Genomic DNA, 18763 nt, shown 5'->3' with positions numbered 1-18763 from the left:
TTAGTGTGATTAGGGAACAAAACGGGCAACTCAATGACTTGATTGATGTTAATCTCAGAACATACTTTAGGCAAAAAGGATGGATTTGTCCTGAGAGATACTCTATCAGCATGAAAGACCATATAAGGAGGCTTGATGGATAGGGCTTGGAGCTCTGACACTCTGCGGGCTGAAGTGATGGCTACTAGGAAGATAGTTTTCCACAACAGAAATTTTAGTTCATAAGATGATGAAGGCTCAAAAGGAGGAAGAATGATGTGAGATAACATAAAATTCAAATTCCAGGGAGAATAAGGCGTCTTCACTGGAGGCGTCATGTGAAAGGAACCTTTTAGAAAAGCCTTAGACAATTGGTGAGCCATAATATTCAATCCATCGATCCCTAGATGGAAATTAAATATAGCCGCTAGCGCTACCTGCACCATAGCAGCCGCTACTCCTTTGTTGAAAATTTCTGTCAAGAATTGTAAAATAGAAGACAATGGCGCTTGGTAAGGGTCAATGTTATACCAAAAAAAGGTACAAGCCAGATAGCCAGTCCCAGATGATTGTTTATTGCGCAAATCCACGAACCAACACTGATAAATCACACTGCAAACCAAAGAACATTAACGTAGTATAAAATATCCTAACGTTTTCGTCGTATCACTTCATCAGATGAATACCACAATCAAAATTGACTGTTTAATGTGTCAATAAGTCTGGAACTGGGTCCAGGATCCATGGGTCCTTCCAGAATGTGATGGTAAAGAAACGGAAACCAAATCTGCTGAGGCCAATGAGGGGCTATAAGGATGATTGTCCATCTCAGCGACTTTGCTTTCTGTAAAAATCTGGGTATCAGAGGAATTGGGGGAAATGCATAGAGGAGACCTGGGGGCTAATCATGGAAAACAGCATCCCTCGGGGAGTGACCTGGCGTGGGAATCAGGGCAAAATAGCTTCTGCATATGTTGTTGATATGACTGGCAAACAGGTCGCAGGAAGGCTGACCCCATTTGCGGAAAATCCTGTCCGCAATCTCTTGTTTGAGGGACCATTCGTAGGGCAATAAATTTGCCCTGCTCAGTCTGTCTGCTATGACATTGGATTTGCCCGGGATGTGCGCTGCTAACAGAAAGCAATAGGATGACACTGCCCACTGCCACACTCTGAAGGCTTCTCGGCAAAGGGGATAAGATTTGGTCCCGCCTTGTTTGTTCAGGTACCAGACCACTGACATGTTGTCTGTCTGTATTGCAATTGTTCCTAGAGGAAGAGAGTCCTGAAAGTATTGCAACGCTAGAAGTGCTGCTCTCATCTCCAGGACAAGTGATATGCAGATGTGATTCTTGATCTGTCCATGTGCCTTGGGCAGTCTTTCCCCTAAAAAGCCCCCCCTCCACCTTATCAGGGAAGCGCCTGTGGTCACAGTGGCAACTGGAGGGGGTAGCATGAAAGGATGTCCTATGGTGACATGAAGAGACGTCAGCCACCACTGAAGATCCTTCTTGCAGGCATTCGTTATCAGAATCGTGTGATTCATTGGAAGTTCTTGGTAAGACCACTGAGTGAACAGAAGCCATTGAAGGATTCTCATATGCATACTTGCTAAAGTACAGTTTTGTACCTACCATAAATGTAGATGTTCGAAGATCCACATTGCTGCAGTCCTTACACTTGGGTATAGCGCTGTCCTCGGTCGGCCCGAATACCAAAGTATATGGCTGACGCCGGTCATGGCGCATTAAACTGACGCCAGGACGTCAGGGTATAAATGCGCATGACCGACGTCATATCCTCAGTCTTTTCTTGCCCCAGATGTCAGAAGACCCTAAACAGGGTAAAATCAAAAAATTACCAAACACTAAACACCCCCACACCCAAACTATGTACAACTTCTAACAATTATCTAATAAAGTACTAACCTAACCACACAACCACCCCTAAACACAGAGGGGACGGAGGCGGAATTGGACTGCAGCAATGTGGATCTTCGAACATCTACATTTATGGTAGGTACAAAACTGTACTATGTTCTTCATCTCACATTGCTGCAGTCCTTACACTTGGGTAGATTCCCAAAGCAGAGGTAAGGGAGGATGGCAAATCAAATAGAAGCAGGAGCTGTCAAAATGCCCTGAAGAATAGCAGTGGCAAACCCAGCCCTAGATTTAGAGTAGAGAGGAAGGTGGTAGTGCTTAGAGAAAGTATGTACTGAACTCCAAGTAGCTGCCTCCAAAATGTCCTTAGTTGACACTCCCCTTAGAAAGGCTGTAGAGGTGGCAGTAGCCCTAGTGGAATGAGGTCTGATCCCTGTTGGGATCTGCTTGCCATGCTGAGAATAACAAAAGGAAATGCAAAACCCAATCCATTTAGAAAGAGTTTGCTTTGACACAGGCTTGCCCTGAGTACCTAAAGCAAAAGAAACAAACAACTGTTGCGACTGCCTGAAAGCCTTAGTCCTATCTAAGTAGTAGCGTAACTGTCTGTGCACGTCCAAAGTATGCAAGATCTTTTCCCCTTGTTTTGGGGGTCTGCATAAAAGGTAGGTAAATGAATAGACTGGTTTAAAGACACACTTGAGACCACCTTAGGCATAAAGGAAGGGTTAGTGCGTAAAGATACCCTATCCTTATGGAAGATCAAGAAAGGCTCAACAGCCATAAGGGCCTGCAATTCAGAAACCCTTCTTGCAGAGGTAATGGCCAACAAAAAAGCAGTCTTCCATGACAAATATTTTAACTCAGCCGTAGCTGCAGGCTCAAAAGGTGGCAGAGTGAGCTTTTCCAACACGTAATTGAGGTCCCAAGCTGGAGTAGGAGCTCTTCGTGGAGGTCTTATGTTCTTTGCTCCTCTGAGAAATTGCTTGAACAAGGAATGAGAAAACAAAGGTGGATCACAGTCATAGTGAGCTGAAATTGCTGCAGCATGAATTTTAATGGAAGAGAAGGACAAACCCTTGTCCAATAGTTCAGTAAGATATAGAAGAGCCACACTTAAATCAGGCTCAGAAACATCCACACCCTTTGCTGCACTCCAAAGCAAAAATCTCTTCCACTTGTCCGCATACACTTTCCTTGTACTAGGTCTCCTAGCTTCCATAATCACATTCAAAACTTGTTGAGGAAGTTGAGCCCTGCTATGAGCTAAAACAGGATATGCCATGCTGTGAGATGAAGAGAGTGAAGCTTGACATTGAGTAAATGACCGTCCTTTGAGACAACAGTTGAGGAATTAAAGGCAGGGGCCACGGTGGTTTCCTTATTAAATTTCTCAGTAGTGGGTACCAATGCTGTCTGGGCCAATCTGGAGCTATCAGGATCATTCTTGGTTTGTCCTGGCTTACCTTTAGCAGAACCTTTAGAAGTAGAGGAAGTGGTGGAAAGGCATATACATGAAGATTTTTCCAACTGAAAGAAAGAGCATCCGCTTTCCAAGCTGCCTGGTGTATCCTTTTGTGCAAAACTTTGGCAGCTGGTGGTTTAGAGGAGAAGCGAACAGATCTATGTCTGGTGTTCCCCATGACACTGTTAATTGCTGAAATACCTGAGGATCCAGTTTCCACTCGTGGGGATCCATGATTTGCCTGCTTAACACATCTGCTAAGGAGTTCTGCACCCCGCAGAAACCTTGCCTGAAGATCCAGTTGTAGACTGAGAGCCGTTTCCCATAGAATCATTGCTTGTCTGCATAGAGGGTAAGAATGTGTACCCCTTGCTTGTTGATGTACCACATGACAGTTGTGTTGTCTGTTAGAATCAACACCTGTCCCGGAAGAAGTAATTCCTTGAAAGCTGTTAATGCAAACTGGACTGCTAACATCTCCTTTAGGTTGATATGTAGATGTTGTAGTCTGGCAGGCCACTTGTCCTGTATCCATTTTCCATTGAGATGAGCCCCCCAAGCTTTGTCTGAGGCATCTGTTGTTAGAATCTGACTTGCCTCCGGCCGGGTCACAGAAAGTCCCTTGTTTAGGTGACATTGCTGAGCCCACCACAAGAATTCCTTTTGGATGCAAGGTATTATTGGAATGACAGTGTCCAGATCGTGGCAGTGCTGTGTCCATAGATTCTTGAGATACCATTGTAGCTTCCTCATATGCAGTTTGGCATTGGGAAGCACCAGAATACAAGATGCCATGAACCCTAAGGCTTGAAGGACTGTCCTTGCAGTCAGCCCGGACTGATGTGATAGTTGTTGGAAGTAAAGGGAAAGATTCTTTTGTTTGTCCGGGGTTAAGAAGGCCATCTGGGCTGCTGTATTCAGTCTCACACCCAGAAAGCACATGTCCTGAGAGGGTACTAGACTGGACTTTGTTTCGTTCACAGAATACCCTAGGCATCTTAGCACTGTTATCACATACTTTAAATGCTGTAGAAGTTCGCCCTTGCCCTGAGCCAGAATCAGGCAATCGTCCAAATAAGGGTAGATCTGTATTCCTTTCCGTCTGAAGAAAGCTATCACTGGAGCCAGGACCTTTGTGAATACTCTGGGTGCAGTGGATAAGCCAAAGGGCAATGCAGAGAATTGATAGTGTGAATCTCCAGCTCGAAACGCAGATACTTCCTGCAGCTTAGAGTGATAGGGACATGAAGGTAAGCCTCTTGGAGATCCAAAGTTACCATCCAGTGATCCTTGCCCAGGAGGGGTAAAAGCTGTTGCAATGTCAGCATCTTGAACTTGGGGATGTCCAGAAAGGTGTTGAGGATAGACAAATCCAGAATTGGTCTCCACGTGTTCCCCTTTTTTGGTACTAGGAATAGGCGAGAGTAAAATCCTAGGCCCCTTTCTGCCATAGGCACCGGTTGTATGGCCCCTATCTGTGTCAATATGGATATTTGTCTGTGAGATTCCAATTTGTGTTGGGGCGGAATATCTGGCATGCCCTTGAACGGTGGTAAGGTATGGAAATAAAACCTGTAACCGTGGTGAATGATATCCAATACCCATCTGTCTTGGGTAATTAAACTCCAGTTCTCTTTGAAAAGTGTCAGTCTTCCTCCTAAAGGTGCTGCGAGACGTGGAGGTTCTGGCAGTGGAAAAGGTAGGTCATTGTGTCTGTCTACGAAAGGGCTGACCCCTGCCCTCCCCTGAAGACTGTGCAGATGAGCCCCCTGTCCTGGATCTAAAGGAACCCTGAGCTCTGCCCCTAGCACGCCTAGACCTACCCCTAGACTGGGAATCATAAGAAGGGTATGTCCACGCCTTGCTTGGCCAGTTTCTGCTAAACTTTGGTGGTTGAACCTGTAAAAAATCTTTAACAGTGTGCATAGATTTAGCTTTGTCCTCCATTTTCTTTAAAACTGCTTCAACAGGCGAACCAAACAACACATCAGATTGTAAAGGGGCATCCAAGATCCTTGACTTAACATGCTCAGCTAAATTCTGATCCCGTAACCAGGCGTGCCTGCGAAGGACAGTACCAGTGGCAGCCACCCTGGAAGAGGCCTGTACAGCATCAAAACCACATTGTAAGGAATGCTTACCCACCTGTTCAGACACATGTACCAGATCTTGTAACTCCTTACATTCAATACCTTCTGCCAGAGCATCTACCTTAGACTTTAACTGTGAAAGGAGATAGATTTGATATCTCAGCATGTGGAATTGACAATTTAAAGCCCTCATGGCTAAAGTTGAAGAAGTATACACTTTCTTACCCCATCTGTCTAAAGCTCTTGCCTCTTTGTCCTGAGGAACTGGATTTTTAGCCACAGAAGCCTTAACCCCCTTAGGCCCCTGAGTAACTGTCTCTGGATCTGCCCTAGGGCTTTTAAAAAGATACTTGTGAGCTTCAGGCACCCTATAGTATCTGTCTGGTTTAACAGGAGCGGGAGGTAAAGAATCAGGGTTAAGGGAAGCCTCTGCAAAAACATCTTCCACCACAGAAAGAACAGGGGGTATAGCTAAAGGCCTATGCTGAGGTAGAAACAAAAATTCCCTAAGTCTTTTCCTGGAATCAGAGAAATCCTGACCTTCCCATTTAAAATGCTCCCTCATGGAATGGAGAGTCTCTGAGAATGAAAAATCCTCAGGAGGAGAAGCAGAAGGGGTGGAGTCATCCACATCAGAGTCAGAATAATGAGAAAACTCCTGTAAATCCTCAGCCGAAGACTCAGAAATATCAGAATCCTGTTCAAAATTCCCAAATTCAGGATCCACCCTAGGCCTTTTGTCAGGAGGGGGCATAGAACCCCTAATCATAGTAATTAAATCTTCAGCCATCTTAAGCATATGTCTCTTGGGCACAGGGCCTGAAGTACTAGGAGGAGCACATGCTACAGCTGAACCTGGCCTACTCTTGGAAGAAGCCTTTGTAACAGTAGGGGAAGGCCTAACCACCTTAGGCAGAGAGGGGAGAACAGCTACCTGAGAAGCCCCTTCAGCCTGGCCTACCTCCTGTGAAGACACCTAGGTGTTTTGTCCTTGCGCTTCTTCGAGGTAGCGGGCGTCGGAGCATCCGACGGCATTTTTTTATTGCACCGCTTCCCGAAGACTAACCTAGCGCAGTCTAATCTCCTCTTTATGGTACGTTTGTTAAATCTAGCGCAAGAGGAACACCCAACAACGTCGTGCTCAGGCCCTAAACACGGTATACACAAGCTGTGGTAGTCCCTATGTGGTATCTGTTTCCCGCAAGAAATACAGTTATTTACTTTTTCTGACATCCGGTAAAATACTGAGGCAAGAAAAACCAAAATATTCCCAACGGGTACTTAGCCAACTTGGATTCGGTCTGAAACTCCGGTTTCGGAAAATCTCAGGACGCCAACCTGCACTCGCAAATTTGCTTCTGCATCGGACCACGCGGCAAAAAAGACTGAGGATATGACGTCGGTCATGCGCATTTATACCCTGACGTCCTGGCGTCAGTTTAATGCGCCATGACCGGCGTCAGCCATATACTTTGGTATTCGGGCCGACCGAGGACAGCGCTATACCCAAGTGTAAGGACTGCAGCAATGTGAGATGAAGAACATCGGGATTGCCAAGATTGCTGCTGCCATCAATCCTAGTACTTTCAATTCCTCTGCAGCTGCTGCTCTGTTCTTTGATACCAAGGACGTGATGTGTTGGCGAAGAATACAAATCCTTTCTGGTGGAAGACGAAGACTGGTGGTTGACGTGTCTAATTCTGTCCCTATAAAAACGATATGCTGTGATGGCAACAAGGCAGACTTTTCAAAGTTGACTGTAATGCCTAGCCGATCTCAGACTGTCAGAGTAGCATCTCTCACTTGAAGAAGTTGATGCCTGGTGGTGGAGGTAAGGAGCCAATCGTCCAAGTACGGAAACACCTGGAATCCTAGACGCCTCAGGTGAGCCGTGACTATTGCCATGCACTTGGTGAACGCTGTGGGGGCTGTACTGAGACCAAAGGGCAGAGCTTTGAATAGATAATGATTGGCTCCCAGCCGGAAACGCAGGTGATCCCTGGATGGTCTGGCCATCTTTATGTGGTAGTACACATCCTTGAGATCGATCGAGCACATCCAATTGTCCTTTCCTAAAAAGGGAAGTATGGACTGTAGCGTGACCATTTGGAACTTCTCTTTCCTCACAAATTGTTGGAGTCTGCTGAGATCCAAAATGGGTCTCCAGTCCCCTGTTTTGTTTTTTTTTTTTAACCAAAAAGAATCTTGACTAAGTTCTGAATCCTGTTTGGTCTGCCGGGACTGGCTGGATGACTTTTTTCTAGCAATCTGCGTACCTCTATTGTTGCTTGCTCCCCGTGACTGGGTGGAATGTCCAGGATTTGTTTGACGGGAAGGAGTTGGGTGGAGAACGGTATGAAATACCCACTGGAAATGATACTTTGTACCCAAATGTCATTTGTCACATCTAGCCAGGCTTCTGAGTACAATGACAAGCGACCCCCGACTGCCTCCAGAATAGGACAGCCGGCCTCCCTTCAGGAGTGCTGGTAGGACTGACCAGAGAGGTGATCTCTGTCACCCTGGTGTTGCGGATCCCGCCCTCTGCCACGAGGGCGGTGTCTTCCATTGTAACCCCCCCTCCTCTGCCTCTGGAGGGGGGCTCTCCACGTGTGTCCTGAAAGGCTCCTTGGGCTTTCCGGAACCACATCTTTCCTCCCCTCTGACCTTTAGGAAAGGGTCGAGTGGGGGTGGAAAAACGGACTTCGATGGCAGACAGTCTTTCCTTCTTGTTCACACCTGGTCAAAGTCTCCTTCACCTTTGGCCTAAACAAGGATGAGCCGTCAAACGGGGTATTCGTAAAGGAAGACTTGAAGGGTTCCGCGAAGGAACAGAGATGCATCCAGGCATGCCTACAAAGAGCAATTCTTGTACCTGCAGCTCTACTCGAACCATCAGCTGCGTAAGATACAAGACAAATGGCAGAGTTAACTACCGAATTAAGGGTAGCGAGAGCTGTGTGGTAACTTTGTCGGATACACTCGTAGCTACAACACCCTGAAGAGCATCTCCCAACTCCTTAAGGAGATCTCTCTGCTGTCTGGTAAAATGGGTCAAGTAGTTCAGTGATCTGAGAGAGAAAGTCACTTACTAAATATGCATTTCCCATATCTATCCATGATGCTAGATTCTCTGTTAGGAGGATGGATAGACGAGAAAGCCTCAGACATTTCCTTTTTGGTGGCTGCCGTCACCACCATGGCATCAACAGGGAATCCCTCGGTCAAAAAGGACTTGTCTATAGGGGCAGAAATAAACTTATTAGGCCTCCTAGGAACAGGTTCCATAGATTCTGGTGACTCCCACGCCCTACGAGAGACAATATCCATAAGCTCATCATAGGGCGGAGACATCCAAGATTTGGAAGGTTGAGATCTGAACGCCTTCAGGATAACCGACTCGTCCTCAGTAGGGCTCTTGGACTGCCAATCACCCCTCTGCCTAAGAATTTCAAGAATCTCCGCAAAAGAGATGTCCTCAAAGGGGGATCTAGGGGACCCTTCTGATTCATACAAGTCTGTGTCTGATGTTAGAGACTCCTGTGGGAGACCAAATGCCTCCTCTTGCATAATCTCTTCCTGGGAACTTCTTCAGGGGGAACTTCTGGAGAGGTCTCAGAAGAGCAGAGAGTGCCCTATGGGGCTACCTGAGGCTCTGGGTCTCTACGCTTGGGATGATCGGAGGAAACGGAGACTGACACAGGCACTTTAGGGGAGGAAGAGGCCAGACCTTGAGATGAGGAAGTCTTAGGAGACAACACTCGCCTCATGGCTTCGAATGCACCACAGCTCTGATGAGAAGGAGTTGACGGACCAGAAGGAGGCGCGATCCCCTCCCGCACCGAAGCTCTGGGCTCTGAGCCTGAGGTAGGAGCCGAGCTCACCCAAGCCGAAGCCCCGAGAGGAAGAGTCGGCACTGACAAGTCGGTGCGACTATCCTCCCCAGACCCGACCGGAGAGTATTGGCTCCTAGAGTCCCCGGTCGGTGCTGAGAAAGTCCGAGAAGATGGAGCTGACAACACTGGAGCAGGTGTCGGCTCCAAGGGATCCACAATCATTAGGTTGGCCTCCTCCGGCTCTGAAGGTCCGGTATGGTTCGGAGGAGGAGCAGACAATTCAGGAATAATGGTCTTCTGCTCCGTCAGTTGGGTTTGCGCCAACAGCAATTTAGCTACGCCTTTTGCCTTTAAGAGTTTCTGAACCAGCCGGTCCATATCTAGATTGGACAGGCTGTCAGAAGACTTGGAGGAGTGAATAGATGGAGCCGACTGGAGCAGTAGAGAGGAAGGTTTTTTGACAACCAGTTCCAGAGCAGTGTCCCGGTTCCGAAAAGAACAGGCTGGCGGCTAGAAAGTCAGTGAAGCCGAAGTCAAAACACTTTCATACTTTTTTCCTTTCTTTGTCCTGGATTCTGAGGAAGATTTGGACAATTTGCTGGCCCCATCCTGGTCAGACAATGCCTCTGAGAAAGGGTGTTTGATAATACCCCTATCAATTAACTTCCTCTTCCTTTCTGCAAGCACTCTAGTAGAAAAGGAGTGGCAGATACTACATGACTCCTGCAGGTGCACCTCACCCAAACAGTATACACACTGTACATGGGCATCCGTAACGGACATCTTTTGTCCGCAGTCTGGGCATTTTTTAAACCCAGACTTTGGATGCTTTTCCTTCTCTTCAGACAACTATATTTCACAAAATCAAAAAAGATAAAAAAACACATTATTTAACTATATAAGATAGTTAAAGTTAGAGAGGATTAATCTAATTAACTACACACAGTACACACAGCCTAAAAAGGCAACTAGTAACAACTATTTAGCTATATAAAGTTAGAGAGGATTATAGCAATTCAATATCAAAAAGCCCAAAAGGGCAACTCTAACAACTGTAAGAAAAGGTCCAAGGCCAAAAGGCCGAAGGCAATCAGAAGATTTTTACTGGGAAAAGGGGGGAAAAACAGAAAACAACTGCTAACTAGATAATATTATACAGTTATAATAGTAAGAGATATAACAATTGAAATATAAAACTTGCTGAAAGATGAAAACTCCCAATAATAGTCTTGAGCAACGCTGGAAACCAAGAGATCCGGGCCGCGGCAAACTAGATCTGAGGTAATTCCAGCAGTGCATTGTGGGATAAGGGGTTGGGTCTCGAGCTACTGGAAAACTTTGAGCTTGCTAGCTAGTCGGCCATGTCGGAGCCGAACCAATCAGTGAAGAATGAACTTCACATTGACTGTTTCCAGGTCATGAGAATGTTGGCACCAAAGACTTTTTAAGTACCAGTGAAGTTTCCTCATATGAAGTCTTGCATATGGAATTAGCAGTATACATAAGGCCATGAACCCTAGGGCCTGTAGTATTTTTCTTGCAGATAGCTGGGTTCTGTTGGCCATTTGTTTGAAGTAGACTGTCATTCAGATGTATTTTTCTGAAGTGAGGAATGTCATCTGGGATGTTGTGTCCAAGCTTGCAGCCAGGAATACAATCTTTTGACTGGGTATCAGTTTTTATTTCTTTTTGTTGATGGTGTACCCCAAGGAAGTGAGATGATGTTTCACAAATGTCAGGTGCTGCAACAGCAACTCCTGACTGTCCGCCTGAATCAAGCAGTCCAAGTACAGGAAAATCTGGATATTTCTCTGCATGCAGCATGCAATGGCTGGAGCCAGGCTTTTTGTAAAAACTCTGGGCGCAGTAAATAAGCCAAAGGGAAGTGCAGAGAACTGATATTGCATAGATCCTGCCCTGGAATGTAGAAAATTCCTGCATGACTCCCTTATGGGGATGTGCAGACTAGCTTCATTTAAGTCTAGGGCAACTAACCAGGCATCCTTGGCTAGCATAGGAAGAAGCTGTTGCAGGGTAAGCATTTTGAATTTTGGTACCACCAGGAAGGTGTTGAGAATCGAAAGATCCAGTACTGGGTGCCAAGAGCCCTCTTTCCTGGGTACCAGGAAGAGTCTGGAGTAGAATCCTTGACCCCTCTCTGTTCTACTAGAACCAGCTGAATAGCTCCGATATTAAGCAGGAAACTACTTAGCTTTGAGCCTCTGCCCATTGGTTTGGAGGAAGGTCTGGAAACCAGCTTGGGGTTGGCAGTGAATGGAAATAAAATTTGTACCCCTGGGATACAATGTTGAGGACCCACCGGTCCTGTGTGATGGACATCCAATTTTTTGCATGAAGGGCAAGTTTTCCTCCTAGAGGCACAAGCAATTGGGCAGGGCTGGGGAGTGGAGTAAAGAAGTCATTGTGAGATTTTTCCGTAAGGACATGGCTTACCACTCCTTGCTTTAGGGGTGGGGGCACTCCATTGCTTAGATCTCTGCATACCCTGAGACTGTAGTCGGGGTGGTCTGTTTCCCCTGGCTCTGGTTTGAGAAGGCCTGGAGGGGGCTGGAAAGGACCAGTGTTTGGAAGGGCAATTCCTACTGAATCTAGGGGGTTGCATAGACTTAGCTTTTTCTTCCATCTTTTTAAGAACCTCTTCTGCTCTGGTGCCAAACAACTTGTACTTGTTCAAAGGAGCATCTAGTAACTTTGATATGACATGGTCTGGCAAGGTCAACTCCTTGAGCCAAGCATGTCTTCTCAGTACAGATCCAGTGACTGCTGCCCAGCAAGATGCTTCAAGGGTGTCAAAGCCACACTGCAAAGTATGCTTACTGACTTGGCTTGCAGAATGCATAAGCTCCTGCAATTCTTTAGTTTCTGCACAGTCTGTAAAGATTGCCACTTTTTGTTTAATAAGTTCCATAATATGCTGCCGGTACTTCATCATGTGAAACTGACAATTCAATGCCCTAATAGCAAGAGTTTGAGACGTATATACCTTCTTATCCCATCTGTCCAAAGCTATGGAATCCCTGCCCAAAGGGGTTGGGATTCTTGGCTGTAGTAGCCTTGATATCATAAAGCCGCTGGGAAATGATCTCTGCGTCAACAGTAGGATTCTTGAAAAGAAATTTGTGAGTGTCGGGTACTCTGTAGTTTCCTATGGGGCAGGAGTAAGACTGGATTCCATAAAAACATCATCAACAACATCCAGAACAGGGGGTATTGCTAAAGGCCTGTGCTGATGCAACTCTAGGAATTCTCAGAGTCTCTTTTTGGACTGAGGATAGTCTTGGCATTCCCAGTGGAAATACTCTCTTATGGTATGCAAGGTTTCACCAAAAGAAAAATCCTCTGGAGTGGAGGCAGAGGGAACGGATTCCTCTGCATCTGAATCCCTCATAGGCAGATAAGGGCATGTCTTCATAAACAGAAATTTCAAAGTCATCGGACTCCTGGTTTGTAGAAGCTGTAGGGGACTGGTCTCTTTCTCTTAGCAGGAGAAGACGGACTTCCCCTAATCAGTATAATAAGGTCTTCTGCCATTCTAAGCATTTGTTTTTGTGGCATGGGAGCAGGTGCATGTGCTTTGGTCGTCGGTTTTCTAGGCGTAGTGCATACTCTGGGCCTAAGAAACTCGGTAGTTTTGGTTAAAAAAGTCGTCGGTTTGAGTTCAATATCGGTTGAGCGAAGAACTGCCTCAGAAGCCGGTGCCTATACAGCGGCTCCAGACCCATCCAAGGTAGAGACATCTGCAGGTTCCATAGTTAAAGAAGAGTCTTGCAACATACCGGACTCCAAATGGGTTTCGGTAGAGGCCTGTGAATCCACTGAATAGGGCATCAGGGGCTGTGAAAGCACTTGAGTACTGGCGACTAGCTTAACGGAAGCGTTGTTGGCAGCTTTGGACCTATGCAGTCTATCTCTGTCTTTATCCTTACGTTTTTTCTGAAGATCGGTAGCTGGATGGCTTACCAAAGCCATTTCAGAATATGGAGATCGAGTGTGAAAGAATTTAGCGAAAAAGACAGCCCGACGACAAAAGGTTCGGGTGTTGAACAAGGCACAACACTGACATCAAGGTACGTCATGGTCTGGGCCTAAACAAGTGACGCAGCAATAATGAAAATCTCTGAGGTATTTGCTTTCCACAGGCAAGACAGTTAACTTTTTCTGACATTGGTTAGAGCAAGAAAAAGGATCCCCAACGGGATACTTAGCTTTAGAAGACTTCAGAATTATTCAATTCATAAACGAAAATTCAGGTAGTGGCCGACCGGCAGTTGCGAACTGCTTCTGTGTCGAGCTCCTCGGCAAGAAAGACTGATGTAATGGCGTCGACTGCCTATTTTATACCCGACGTCAGTCCTGGAGCGACAGCATCTGACGCAGAAATACTAAGTCTCGGGTAATCAGGCCAACTGAGGGCTACCTGCAGGCAGATAACCCAAGTGTGATGACTGCAACAGTGAAACACGAAGAACATCAGTAGCTTTGTTCTAATATTTTTTTTCAATCGCAAAACCACTGCACAAATGAACACAACAAGCACTATAAACTAAATGAAAAATTAATTAGATGACCTGTCTGAAATGCACACTAGTATGTTGGAAGGGCAAAAATCTGTATGCAGAGAATACATTTGTAGTGCACTGACAGGGCATACGTGTCTACTGGAGGTGCAAAAGTGCTCCTGTAAATCAGCCTTATACTGTCTTCGTCCACCACTCTTACTTGTTCCTAACTTCTTCTTCACATACAGCTGTTCTCTACCTGCTTTCCAGGCTTCGCGGACTGGTCATCTTGCCTTCATTTTTCAATGAGGAAAATTAAAAAGTATTTGTCCAAAATTATGGTCTGCTTCCATGCCCCTTATACTTCTGATCTTCTGAAGATAACTCATAAATTACCCTACGTACCTTTTTTCTCTTCTTCGCACAGACAGAAAGAGAGCTTCTTTCCTCCCTTAGTATTGATGGTCACCTTTTTTTTCATCTTTCTCTTGGGCCCTCATGTACTTTGCTATTTTGTTTCTGGCATCTGCAAAGCTCTCCCTCTGGACCCTCCCTCTTCGCTATCCATTTCTTTGTAATGTTCCCTTTCTCTCTTTTAATGCTACTTTCACCATTTTAATGAAATTCACTGGTTTCCTTCTCTTTGGAAACCCCACCAATTTTTTTTCTCACCCCCCCCCCCACCAAAAACAAAACTCCCTCTATTTTATACTCAGAGTCTTCCAATACTATTGGCCTTCTCACACATGCCAACACCTTTTTGTACTAATCCCTTTATCTTCTCTCAGCCAGTCTCCCTGTGATTTCTGACTCTAGCCTTTATGACAAAGCACAGTTCCTTTCTCCATGGCTAGTGTGAACCACACACTATTCCACTTTCAGTGTTCACCAATACAGCCCTAGCTTAAATTTAATTGCTCTGCTATTGTGATTCACATACAACAAACTACTGAATTAACAAAACAAACACACACTGGTGTGGGTTAACAACAGCACCACAAACATACACATCTTACCTTTTTCAGCTGATAGTTTGCTAACATCCATTGTTTTATTTAATACTTTGACTGCCAGGGCAAGAGCAGATTGCAAATTCATTTCTCCTTCTTTGTAGTCCTGCTTGAGCATGGATACTGCTGCCTGTACAGATAGAAGCATGTAAATGAAGAGCACAACACTTGTTAAATTAGTCAAGTGTGAACATGCTGAAAAGTTTAAAATCAACACATATTTCTGCTACACTTAATAAAATAAAGCAGAATTTTCAATGAAAAGGAAAACAAGCCAAATTTACAAGACAATGCAGCATACTCATTAAGAAAATGTGCTTCAAAACAGTGTACTGTGTGGCTCTACCCTAAAAATGGCAGTTAACTTAGAGCAGTGCTCCATGGTGTTCACTTAGATGTGGCATACCTTTGTGCTACTCGACAAACACCAGTTAACTCCTTATATGAGTAGCCATTCTAAATACAGAAAACAAATTATACTACCTCAAAATTCAGTAAGAATGAGCAAGATAAATCACTACCGCCTTTCTCACGTATTCCCACCTTACACAAAACTATTTTTTTTAGTCATGCTATGAAAATAAAACATTTAGGTGCCATGTCTGAGGACACTACATCTGAGAAATCTCAGCCTTTTCTGCCATTAATACATCTGTATTACTATTTTTACCAGGCACCAACTCCGTCACTGTTTTCTTAAAACATTAACTTTTAGAGACAAGGGTGGAATTACCCTACCCCATCAATACTGGTCCAGATTTTGGGGGAAACAAAGGAAATGGAGTAACACTATCCACCACCTGTCATGGTCTGCCAATAAAATCAATTCTTCAGACCAAGTCTGTCGAACAAAAGCATAACAAAATTTAAGAAAGTTACTCCAAATGTGACACTTTGGTCTACTTTTAGGGACATATATCCCTGGCTGTGTTCTAAATGAACTACATAGTGAACTGGCACCACATCTGAGTGCCATGTTCACTCACAGCCTCACCTCAGGCTTTGTCCCCACAGAATGATGCACTGCTACAGTCATCCCACTCCATAAAGGGGGAGTGACTACAGACACTGGGAATTATCGCACCATTAGCCTGACAAGTCTGATATGTAAGGATATGGAGGACATCATCATGGACCTAATTAACAAGGATATAGGGAATCTGCAAACTCTAGATCCCATGCAATTTGCTTTTGTGAAAGGTAGATCATGTCTGCTCAACCTGGTTGACTTTGCTGAGTCGGTCACCAGAGCTGTGGATGAAGGTTCATACCGCCTACCTCGATCTGACCAAGGCCTTTGATACCATTCCTCACTCAGGAATTACTGATAAACTCACCAAACTAGGCATCAACCCCTATATCATTAGGTGGGTTGCAAACTGACTCACAGATAGAACCCACAGTGTGAAAGTAGTGGACTCGAGTCAGACTGCTGACCAGTCACGAGTGGAGTCCCACAGGGATCGGTCCTGGGTCCCTTCCTGTTTGGCATCTACTTCTCAGAAGACCAGGCCAACACGGAGGGACTCTGGCTGACCAAGTTCACAGACGACTGCAAGCTGGGAGTCATTATTAACTCCTACAGAAAGGCCTCACCGAGACCAATGACTGGTGTTGAAACCATGGCCTTAAGCTTAATGCCAAAATATGTGTCATCTCCTTTGGGAAAAACTCAGTTCCCACTAATTACCACATCAATGGGAGCCCACTGAAGGCGTTATAAGCGATCGGAGGACACAGGTTGACAGCAACCTCTCCTTCGACCACCACATTGCCACTGTGGTCAGAAAGTCCTTCTATTTGGCACGCCTCATTTCAAAGGGTTTTGCATCCAGGAAGAAAAGAGGTCATCATCTCTCTCTATTCTTCTCTCAGACCAATCGAGTATAATGCCCTATTTGGCATGTACCTCACTAGACAACTGCAATAGCTGGAGAGGCCACAAAAGTACCTCACAAAGAGGATCCTGGGCCTTAAACACATGTCCTACACAGACTCAAAAAAAACTCCAGCTACTCTCTGTCTATATCCGCTACTAAGAGGCGATCTCTGCTTGACTTACAAAGCCATGCCTGACTCAGCTCTGTTAGAAATGCTACATCTAAAGAAATCCCAATCCCTCTGCACCACACCCTCCAGAGACCTAAACCTTATTACTACAATCAACAGAACATGCTGGAGGAACAGGTTCATAACCCAGAGACTGCTCATGCTCTGGAATAGACTTCACATACATGTCAAGCAGAGCACCTCACTGGCCCTCTTCAAGAGAAATCTTGCAAGTGGATGGGAAATAGAAAGCTCACCCTGGGGATCACTCCAGTAGCTCTACTTGATAGAGGCACTGGGAACCAACGTTGGGCGGCACGATGCCAAGGCACTTCTATGGCTAGGCATGCAAAGGCTCCAGGGCCATTAGCCTAGTACATACCTATGAACCTTTGACACTCTGCTGAATGAGATGTCCAAGGATTGGAGCCAAAGTACGCCTACCAAAAGTCACAGTCGACAAAGCTCCGAGAAAATGATAGCCGATAATCATAAGCATAAAAACACAATCTTCATGCTGTAAAACCACTTCCATGAATTTGGTAAATTCTTATGGGACTAAGGAGTTATCGTGGGAAGACATTCAGCAGCAGAAATGCAGCAAAATAACAGCCAGTTGAGGATTAGATTTTTAAAGTCTTGTACCAGATAAATATCTTAGTAAGTACCTAAAGAGATATCTATCTGTGAGGACCTTAAGACTAGACCTGCATTCTTATAGTAATCATTAGTCCTTATATTTTGTAATATGAATCTCCAAAAATTGATCAAACACGTGTATGTTGAGATAATTACGTTCCACCTATCCATGAGGGCCATTGGTCTTGCACCAAAAGTGAATTTGTGGTTACCCATCCATACTTCCAAGTTGTATCTGAATAGAGTAAGAGATGTACTTTCCTATATGTGGAGAGGGAGACTGTTCCACAGAAGTGGTATTCTCTGTAATACATAACTATCCCTCCCAGCATGACCTGTTAATCTTGCAAAAGAGACTGAAGTCCTTGTGCAGGTGTTTGATACAACTGGACTTCCAAATGTGTAATAGGTTTGACAGAACAAGGTCTACTGAGGTTCTTTACGCTAGACAGAGATATTCTCTCAATAGCCTCTATAATACCAAGAAGAACGACAAGGCTTTAAGATGTCTGCATGGTTTTTATTATTTCGGCCCCCAATTATTTTTTAAGTACCTCCCTGGACTACAGGAAAAGAGACATGGAGGAGCCGTCCGATCTTGTAGCCCAGGCAGGTATGACCCTAGCCCTGAGTAGCATCCTACCATCACCGAGAATGATGCCACAGTACAAGGACAAAATTACTGATTTCAACAACTGGCTAAGCTTCTGGTGTCATTCTAAGGGGATCCAGTATCTGTCTGCCTGGGATGACATGATTGACAAACCACAATGCTTTGCCAGAGATGGCCAGCACCTGTTGCCCTTGAGATTCTGGATACCAGCTACGGCTCTTGCCACCCCTACAGTGCCATTTTTAGGCAAGATTCAAATGACAAAATCACCACTGTAACAGGTACAAGCAGCAAAATCTGAGTGTAATGCTAGAAGTCTAAACCTCAAAATACAGTCACTCGAGGCACTCCTTAAAATGGAGAACACTGACATCTGTGCAGTGACCCGCGGTGGTGGTGCTGCGGTAGCGTTGTCGCCTCACAGTAAGACGCTGTCCGGTTCGATTCTCAGCTACAGCGTCTTCTGCGTGGAGACATGCGTGAATGGGCGTACCTTCGATGAAGGTTGTGCGTCAGGGCTGGTAACTCAGCACGTAAAAAATCAACTACCAATCATTAGCAGAACGGAGTTCCGCTGTGGCGACCCCTAACCGGGAAAAGCCGAAAGACGCAACAACAACTGACATCTGTGCAGTGACAGAGACCTGGTTCAAAGCTCCAGGGAGCACCCCTGCATAAT

General features: G+C 45.3%; 1 protein-coding gene across 3 annotated transcripts in view; it reads right to left on the bottom strand.

Moving 5' to 3' along the window:
• The window catches only part of PSMA4 (proteasome 20S subunit alpha 4), a 583478-nt gene that overhangs the window by 124031 nt on the left and 440684 nt on the right, over positions 1-18763 (bottom strand). For all 3 annotated transcript variants that reach the window (XM_044077245.1, XM_044077246.1, XM_044077248.1), the window contains one exon: positions 14790-14913. In XM_044077245.1, the coding sequence (XP_043933180.1) occupies positions 14790-14913 (124 nt within the window). The remainder of the gene's footprint in view (positions 1-14789; positions 14914-18763) is intronic.

The sequence above is a fragment of the Protopterus annectens genome, chromosome 7.part0, assembly GCF_019279795.1.
Source record: "Protopterus annectens isolate FY-2018-M chromosome 7.part0, PAN1.0, whole genome shotgun sequence".
NCBI classification, from domain to species: Eukaryota; Metazoa; Chordata; order Ceratodontiformes; family Protopteridae; genus Protopterus; species Protopterus annectens.
The sequence above is the reverse complement of the archived record's forward strand: the minus strand, read 5'-3'. Positions and strand labels throughout refer to the sequence as shown.